General features: G+C 37.3%; 1 protein-coding gene across 1 annotated transcript; it reads right to left on the bottom strand.

Annotated features, from left to right (window-relative positions):
- Positions 1 to 4,730: 4,730 nt before the first annotated feature.
- On the bottom strand, positions 4,731 to 7,904 carry LOC308694593 (coenzyme Q-binding protein COQ10 homolog, mitochondrial). The gene is made up of 5 exons (XM_081372194.1): positions 7,640 to 7,904; positions 6,644 to 6,799; positions 6,355 to 6,547; positions 6,025 to 6,117; positions 4,731 to 5,273 (listed from the first exon to the last, which is right to left on the bottom strand). Exons 1-5 carry the CDS (start codon positions 7,735 to 7,737, stop codon positions 5,115 to 5,117), a joined length of 699 nt encoding a protein of 232 aa, XP_081228320.1. The 5' UTR covers positions 7,738 to 7,904; the 3' UTR covers positions 4,731 to 5,114.
- Positions 7,905 to 9,358: the final 1,454 nt, after the last annotated feature.

Here is a 9,358-nt window from a genome sequence, read left to right as displayed (position 1 = left end):
TCTCTGTAGTAAACATCTCATGTATATCTGCAACACGTAAATCTGCTTGTCACGTCAGTGTGCCTACAAAAGGGAACTAAAATGCCTGGTTGCTGGAATCTTCCCAGCGTAATTTGTTTTCCAAGCAGCCATGACCTTAAACTGAACTTTTGAAGAAGCATTTAAAGAATGACACTGGCAGACTCAAGTGTCCCAATAGTTAGATTGTGATTTAAAAAAAAAAAATGTATTTCGATTAGTATGCTGTCTTTAGTGACGTCTATAATTAACACAGTGCAATAATCCACTGCGCATAACAGCAGCAATAGCTTCATGTGTGTTTATAAGGCTTAATTGTCTTAAATGTCAGATCAACTAATTTGCAGGAACAAAAGTAAGTTGTTATTTTTTAAAACTAATATATTTAAACTGGTATTTTGGCCATCAATGTTATTTGTAAACGTACAGCGTGCCATAAAGTTCACAATGTTTACAGTCCATCTGCCAATGCAGCAGTATGAAGATCAGATGAAGCAGTTCAGCGTTTGATATTTGCTTAAATTAGCTGGTTAAAAATAAAATTAATTACAGATATTCAATATACTTTTTTTCACTACATCCAATCTAATCTGTGATGACCATTAACCTTAATTTGTTTTAAAGCAGATGCATTTCTTATGTATTCTTTTTTTCTTGTAGTAATTATAAAAATGAATAAAGATATCAAAGACCATTTACTTTATGAACTTTGGTGGTGATGACTTGTTGTTGAAAAGCAATGCTCACTAGATGGCAGTGTGCTAATGCACAAATGCTGGTGCTCTGGCCTCGCAGAAAAACAAAATGGTCCACTTATTCCAGACCTCCATCGATGCTGTTTGAAATACGGATTTTCCAGAAAAGAAACATTGAAATGAAAATAGTATACAAGTAAACTGTACAAGTAAATGCTATTTTGAGTTCTATTTATTTTTTATTAAGTTTTACCTATATCTCGTTTAAATGTAACCAAATGTAACCTTTCATTCTAAAACTTTGATTTAGAAAGGGAGGGAGGGAGGGGACTGATTTTCAAAGTGCTCTGATACTTTTAACCCCGCTGTAATTCTTAGTAAAACATTGGTTTTCGTATGTCTGATTTCCTCCAAAGCACAAAGCGTTTTAACTTCTGATTCTGTCAGAATATTCAAGATAAGTTATGTGCCTTAAATTAACACTGCCATAATTGTGTGGTCTTAAGTCCTGTTAAACTCAATTAGGGGGTTGTAAACTGGCTCCTGTAGGTTGTAAAACTGTGAGGTGAGTTGAGTTGAGATGACCGCCGCTGAGTCAGAGGAACCAAGGATTGCACCAGTCACCATGCCAGCATGAGTTTACTAGGATTTCATTATCTGATACTACGGTCTGTGCAGCAACATGATCAGATATTACAGTCATGGCTGCAACATGATGCATTGTGAAGACCTGTCTTCTTCTAGTTAACTTAGTTGATTAGATATGGAACAGCATAAGTAGACCAATCCTTGCAAGTTAGCAATATTATATTGTGACTAGTCGCCTACTGGTCTGCCTGCAAGCAAAACGCTGTTTTAAAATGCATTATTTAATAATAATAATCAAACATAGATTAGCATAAATCTGCATTGTTATCCTATACCACTATAAAAAGTCAATGCCAGTAAAGGTTTGAGTGCTGTATCATGCTAGATCAGGAGGGTGAATGTGGTCAAAGCAGTGCGAGACATGCAAACAGTGCATCTGTCCTTACATGTCACAGTATCAGGGTACACTGTCAACCTGCAACTCTTAGGCTGCTAACGTGATGAGCACCCTGAATCTAGCCCAGAACAATCCCAAAATAAGTTCAGAGACTGGCCAAGGATAGATACTATGAGGATTTGTATAGACACCTAGCATGCTAACTGAGCTGTGAGGGAGTGGATGCTGAAGTGCTGTGCCTGCAAACTTAATACTTCATTATGCGCACGCAATGTAGGAGAATTACAATGAAGAGCAGGAGTCAAAGTTGAAGTTCAATCAGTTGACAGAGAGTTTACTGAAGACAAATTTCTCCACACTTCCAAAGGCTGTAGAGGATCCAGCCTCAAACTAAGAAACACTGGAGCTTATAGTATAGTGGATAATCAGTTGACGTTATAACTACAAGTTCTTATAAGTTAACAGAACAGATAATTCTAGCAGTATCCGAAAATGGTATTCTGTTCTTTACGCAAATGAGACAATATCTTTGACATTCTTTGTTCTAAGGATCACAGTTAAATCATAAATTCAGGAAGGACTCTTCTCATCTGGGACTTTTCCTGGAGACTGTTCCTTTAGCATGGTCACATGCATCTCATAAGAATAATAAACAACCCCTGCAAGCATATTTCGATAAAACATAGACGATATAATTTCCCTTCTAGGCTGAGTTTTTGTCAGGACTTCAATGGAACAGAACATGAAAACTATATCCACATAGAGCACTGGTAGAAACTACTACACGATTCACTGTCATAGTTTAGCATATAGTGACCAATGGTGCTATATAAAGAATTACACATGCTAAGTATCCATGTGTGCCAGTGGAAACATTTTTGACCTTCATGATCTTAGACATAGTTGTCTGTACATGTCTTATACTGCTATCATAAGAATAAAGTTCAAACCGACAATTCTCTTTTTACAAAATTTTACTCTTGGTTAATTTTGGTTGTATGAGTTAAGTACAAAACAAGTACATATTTATTCTCTGACTGGAAGCCAGCGGCTAAATGAGTAAAAGCTACTGCATTCCTGACATGGGGTCAGACCCTCAGTCACCTCTCAGATACCAAATACAGACATTACCTGTAACAGAAATACTACAATAGATACACTGGTTTTAAGAAAACTATGATTTCCCAATTAATAAAACAATACAAGAAGAGGGATTGTAAATCCCTTTCCAATTGTCCAATTGTATTTTTCTTAGGCCACCTTTTAGCCATTAGAATGTCAGATTCATAGGCTTCAAAAATCTGTTTTTCAAACTTGTACACAAGCTCTGATTAAGATTTCTTGAAATAAATGAAAAGCATCCACTATAAATATATTTAATTGCACATTTTGGCTGTGGACATGAATGATACCTCAAATCATGAGGCATATTGAGGACAGGTGTGCTTTTACTTTTCTAACAGATTGAGAGTGAAAGAGGGTCCTGGAGTGACATTGGACATTTTTAACACAACTTAACTTGGCATCATGATTATGACAAGAACCTTACATTTTCTTCAGAAAGTGTAAAAATCTAGTTTTAAGTAACTGATATGAAATATTTACATGGGCGAAATGGCTACTTTAACCACACAGAACTGGCAGCAAATCCAGAGATACCAGCCCTGAACGAGTCATGATCTACAAGCTCGGCTATCATATGACTTAATTACTCTGCAGTTTGTTCCAGGCAGCCTCTGTATCAAATAGCAAAATAATACACACATTTGGGTTACTTGTTTTGCATTCTGCGTGCATTATAATGCATTGTTTGAGTAGAATTTCTTCCATAACTTGAATACAATTCAGGTCAAATTAAAGATATAGACTGCTTTATCTTCTAACTTGGGCATTGCAGGGAACAACAAAAGCTATAGCTGACTAGCAATGTGACATTTGACAGATATATAGACAGAACAAAAAACTGTCAGTCTCTTGTTGGAAACATTTTCAGTAAGGGTGTGTGTAAGAACCTCTTTAAAGGGTAACTAAACCCCTGGTCAGAGCCTGACTCCACCCACTGGCAATATTTGAAAACTGCTGTAAATATTTTCACTCTAAAGGCGGTGCTATCAGCTCATCTGTGATTGGTCAACACACTGAAGACACCAGAGGAAACTGGCTGGTTAGAAAGAATGGGATGTGGTCTCTGCTTGGTTTATGTAAGTGATCCTGAAATCATGTGAGTTTCTTGGAACATCTTCAAGACTTCACACTGAAAGAGCATTTTGAACATGATACTATGAGGCACATAATGCTGAGATGTAAAATAGTTGCACCCATCAGGCACATAAAGTAAAAATGTTGTTTCAGCTTAAGTGATTTGATGATTTGATCTCATATCGTGATTTGATGTTGACGAAATATGACAAGTTGACGTCACCTAAAGGAGAGAAGGTACACACCTTACACATGAACAGGAAGTGATGCATACCTATTATGTCATGTCTTGTATCTTTCGTATATGTACAAAAACATTGTGTCCTCCTGTGTTACTTACAACATTTTGTAAAGCAAACTGGATATTGTTGAGTTAGAGTAAGAAAATTAGCTTTAAAACGAACCTACTAAAAAATATCGACTGTGCTGGAAAAATGAAAACTGTCATCATTGACTCACCCTCAAATTGTTCCAAACCTGTATGAGTTTTTTTCTGCTGAACACAAAAGAAGATATTTTAAAGAATGTTGGTGATCAAACAGTTCACGGTAACCATTCACTTCCAAAGTATTTTTTCCTACTATGGAAGTCGATGGCTTCCGTCAACTGTTTGATTACAACATTCATCAAAAATTCTTCCTTTATGTTCAGCAGAAGACATAAGCTCATACAGGTCTGGAACAACATGAGGTTGAGTAAATGATGACAGAATTTTTATTTTTGGGTAAACTATCCCTTTTTGAAACTCTTTTGGTATTTTTTAAAGGATTGAACTTTGGATGACTGTAGTGTTGTGTATTTCTGATGGCATATAAATACATGAAAAAACAGGATTAAGAAAATATTTAGCTTTATTACAAGTCTGGAAAAAGTGCACTGAATAATAATTTAGAGCTGATTTTTTGGTCCCTTTGGTCAACCATATGAACATAATGATCATAAATATGAAAAAGCATCCTTCCTCAACACTTTTTACTGCAATCATCCTCCTCTTTCATTCCACTGATATAAATTATACACACACGCACATCTCAATAAATTATAACTCTTACGGTTTAAATAAATAGGCTTTTCAAACACAAGACAAAAATCTGTGTGGGCATTAACTGTCCAAAATCCAACAAACTGGATTAAAAAGAGGAGCAGTTCTTCTCCAGAACTGATACATTGTAACAGTGTATGTGGTTGTAATGTAACTCCTTGTGTCTATTGTGTTCTCAGGTTGCTCTTTTGAGTGAAGTCTGCTGTCGATGGACGCCGGTGCTGTAAAGTTTGTTTGCTCGTTTCTCAAAAGCGTTGACCATCTGTTTGACCACCTCGTCGAAAAATACTGTCGCTAATTGTGAGTGGAGCAGAGATTTGAACTCGAATGACACCTAGAGAGGGGAACAAAGGTTTTTGGGTAAAATTAGCACAATCTGCAAAAATGAATTCATGTAATTGTATGATTTGAAATAGCATGCTTTTTTATTTACTTTATTCAACATGGGCTTTGTACCAGTGCCATTGAGATATTTTGAATTGGTTATGATCTTTATGTAACTGTCATACTAAGCTGTGCGTGTAAATCTTACTCCCCTGGCCTCAAGATTAAGGTTAAGTTTTAGTATTTTGTTTTCTTTGTTTTGTTTATTTTTTGTCTATATAGTTTTTTTACATTTTTATTTCAGTTTTAGTAACAAAAATGTTTTTTTATGGTTTTAGTTTTATATAATAAGTTTTAGTTTGTATATAACATAATAATCCTGCTTTGTACTGATGCTAACATTCATTCAGTTTTGATTCTTCTTAAATGGGTCCTCCTGTAATCTCCCAAATCCCTGTCGCTTTCCTGTGATGTCCATCGCACCATGTCTAATCCGGTGACATTTAGGTCATATAATTCCCTCCAGCACTTGAATGGTTATCATGCCTGTCTTCATTACTGGCTATTTAAGGAGAACCGGAAAGGCAACCCACATGTGGTAAAAATAGCCACCAATCTGGTCTAATACTTCTGCTCACTTTCTGTTCACAACAGGAATTATTGGATTAAACCACTAAAGAGGAGGAACAGGAGTAAAGGAAGTGTCAAACTGATGAATGTAGATTGTTAAAGTGTCTGTTTTTGCCGGTTGCACTACTTACAAAGAACTCCACATTGCATGATCCTGCAGCTCCAGGAGTGAATCGCCACAATGTCTCAAGGTGATTGAAGAGAGTCCCGTCTGTACACAGCGCCTGAAACACATGCACACACTTCAGACAGACAGCCACAGACAGCTTACTTGGCCAATATGTAAGCTGATCCTATGATGCATGGACATGTTGAAGGCTTAAGTCAGATTTACCCTTGTTAAATGAGTATCACTTAATCTAAAGAAATCTCGTTCCAAATCACTACCTCTTTTTGTTAAAACAAGAATAATGTCTTCCATTCGCAATTGAAACAGCTTTCTATTTTTTAAATAGACTCACTCGGACTTGGTGGTTCGGGATGACTGTGACCTCAGAGGTGTAGCGTTCTACGATCGGAGGGAACCCGATTTCAAGTTGAGCTTGCATGTCCCCGTTCCGCCCTCTCGTGACCTTTGACTTCTTGCACCAAGGCACAAACTGCTGGTACTGGTCCACACTGGAAACAATGTTGTACATCTGTTCGGGTGAGTAACTGGAGGGAAAATGAACTTGCGTTACCAAAGATACTGTTAAATGAAAATGAATTTGGATTAAAAGTGAAGATTTTATGGTTTTATGGTGTACGTACCCAACACTTCTGCTCTCTAAGTACTCCATTCTCCGTGTTATGAGGTGGGCTGATAAGTTAATGAAGCTCCGGGTGGGCACCACCACTTGAGAAGAAGCTGAAGGAGGAGGTAAACTCACCCGTCGCGCTGCTAAGATGCCACATGAGCTCAAATGTCTACAGAAAAAACATAAACAGTTATTCACTTAACAAAATTAGAATACATTGTCATATGTGCCTAAAGGGTTGCACTATGACACTTGCATGTTGACTGGTTTGTTCTCTACAAATACGTTGTGACGCAGTGTTTTAAGAAATTTCTGTGTTGATCCGGTAAAATGACGTACATTCTAGTAAATAGTAAAGAGTAGACGATCAATACAGGTAACCCTAGGCTGTTTGTCATTTGCATTGCATGGCACGCGGCCAGCAGCGCGCGCACTGGCACTGCATTATTCAAAAGATGAACGCGCTTCGCTTTCAGGAAATAAAAAAAAAAATTAACAAAAATCTTCAAATCTTTCAAAAGCAAAATTTATATACTGGATGAAAGCTTTATGATATATTTACGATACAGCACCAGGAATATTTGACACAAATACTAGCTATCGTTTTTTGTTCTGGTACTCTAGGTACTTTTCCCTCACAGCACTTTCAGTTTCACCGTCTCGTGACTTCTCACTCCCCTGTGAGTTATTTTACACTAACAGTAGGCCTACTAGCTGCTCTTCTGCTTTGTTCAACATTCCCACGCAATTGACAACATTTACAACATAGTCGCCCATTTCAACAGGTTTTCACCACGGCAACCATTTTAATAAACACAAGATTATTTATTTTAAAATATGTTGTAGGCTAACAAACCAAAATGAGTTTGGGCTATTTTCTGTTATATTACGCGTTCTTCAGATAGCTTCTTTTGTGTGATATGTTTAGGTGTAATAAATAAAAAAATTATAAATAGTTTTTACATTGCAGTTAGTATAGTAGCCTACATGTTGAGTGATGCGCTTTTACCTGAGGGAGCAGCTGGAGTTTCTCCTCATGACATCGCACGACTGTCTTTCCGACATCTCCAGAGCCCGGAGTAGAAGCGAAGTGGACTTTTTTGCCATTTGTGCTATTCGAAGCTTGTGAAATCACTGAAACTATTCAAAAAGTGCTCTGCGCAATGCTAACAGTGTCGATGGTCGTAATAACCGGCGGCTCCGCTGTAACTGAGCGAAAGTGGAGAGGTTTACTATAAAGGGCAGAGCTGTCGAGTGACGCACCACTGAGAGGGGAGGAGTGGAGACTCCCGCAGGTGCTTAGTCGATTCTGTGAAGTCATTCACCTTCAGGGGTTTCACTCTGGCGAGACGACTGTCTGGAACAAGCTTTAGGACAGTGGTTTTCAACCTTTTTGACTCCAAAGCCCTCAATTGTTCACAACAACATTTGCCCTCGTGGCATTTCAGTTGTTTGTGATTTACTAGATAAAAAGATGAAAGATAAAGATGTTTAAACATTTTGGTTCACATTTTCTACACTTAGCATGAGAGCTTAGCATATTTTAGAGCTTAGCATAACTAGAAAAATGTATAGGCCTATGAATAAAATGTATAAAAATGCCCATGGAGATCTTGAAATTACATTATTAAAATCAAACTCAAATATTAGCAGGCTAGTAGTTGCAGGTTTTCCAAGACTATGTTGGAAACCAGATGTTGAGAGAGTGAACGAATTACATTTTTCGATATAGCCTACACCAATATATTAAAATGAAAGGCAATTATAGTTTCCACTTCTTGCTGACTTTAAATAATTTAAAGTTGTCTTGAGGCCCCCTTGGAAGTTTGCTGAGGCCCCCTGTTTGAGAATCACTGGTTTATGGTGAGCAGAGAACCAATGGCATCCTACAACAACAGTCTCCCTTCTAATTGTTTTTGTTGTGTTCTATAACTAAATACCTAAACATTAAATTCAATCATTATCTTTTTTTGTATATGATATTTGCCATCAAATATGTTTTACCGAGAATATGGGCCATAACCTGTCTTGAACAGAGGCAACAGGATCTAAACAACTGGAGGGGAGGAATCACGCGCTTCAGCCTCAGCCTGACCCAACATGTCATTAACCCATGAAGAGGAACAGAAATAATCCTGATAAGGCAGATTCCGTAAGTCACCGCCTTTGGAATTAAGGTAACGTCACAGAAAGGCTTAAATGTTAACTTTTCAGTCAGTACAGGATTGCAAAGTGCAACTTATTCGTGTTGTGTAATAACTAGAACGTCAAACTAGACTAGAACTAGAATTTGGTCTCTCAGAGTCAGATCAGAGTCCACAACTTCAGGTGAGTTGGCGCTGTGGTACACATGGCAAAGACAGTCAATGATATTTGTACTTTATCAGCCTAGTGCCGAGAGGAGCAGTGTGTGTGTGAATGTGATATAAAGAGTTATGTTATAGCACTGAATGCTCTAAACACTTGGTCACTATAACTATTTGGCTTTTATCGGACAGGAACACATTGTATACTGCAAGAAATGCTCAAGATTAAACACAGTTGCTAAAATGGCCCGGCTGCTAAAATTGTATATCTATATTTATTTCACAGGGTCAGAAATCAGTCTTATTTTCTTACAAGGCCAAGAAAGTTCAACATATTCTGTTGGTATTATTCCACTTATTGAAACTGAAATATATTATGACCTTAAACAAAAGGGTCGCCCCTTCTTATTTCAAACCCATGA

The sequence above is a fragment of the Scardinius erythrophthalmus genome (genome assembly GCF_964197995.2).
Source record: "Scardinius erythrophthalmus genome assembly, chromosome: 1".
In the NCBI taxonomy this organism is placed as follows: Eukaryota; Metazoa; Chordata; class Actinopteri; order Cypriniformes; family Leuciscidae; genus Scardinius; species Scardinius erythrophthalmus.
This window is presented reverse-complemented; position numbering and strand designations above follow the sequence as displayed.

Excerpts from the sequence above, each read along its gene's own strand:
- LOC308694593 (XM_081372194.1), bottom strand. The coding sequence starts at position 7,737 with ATGGCAAAAAAGTCCACTTCGCTTCTACTCCGGGCTCTGGAGATGTCG. Across the intron at positions 6,548-6,643 it reads TTAGAGAGCAGAAGTGTTGG|TTACTCACCCGAACAGATGT; the intron begins GTACGTACACCA and ends TTTTCCCTCCAG. Across the intron at positions 6,118-6,354 it reads TCCCGAACCACCAAGTCCGA|GCGCTGTGTACAGACGGGAC; the intron begins GTGAGTCTATTT and ends CATGTGTTTCAG.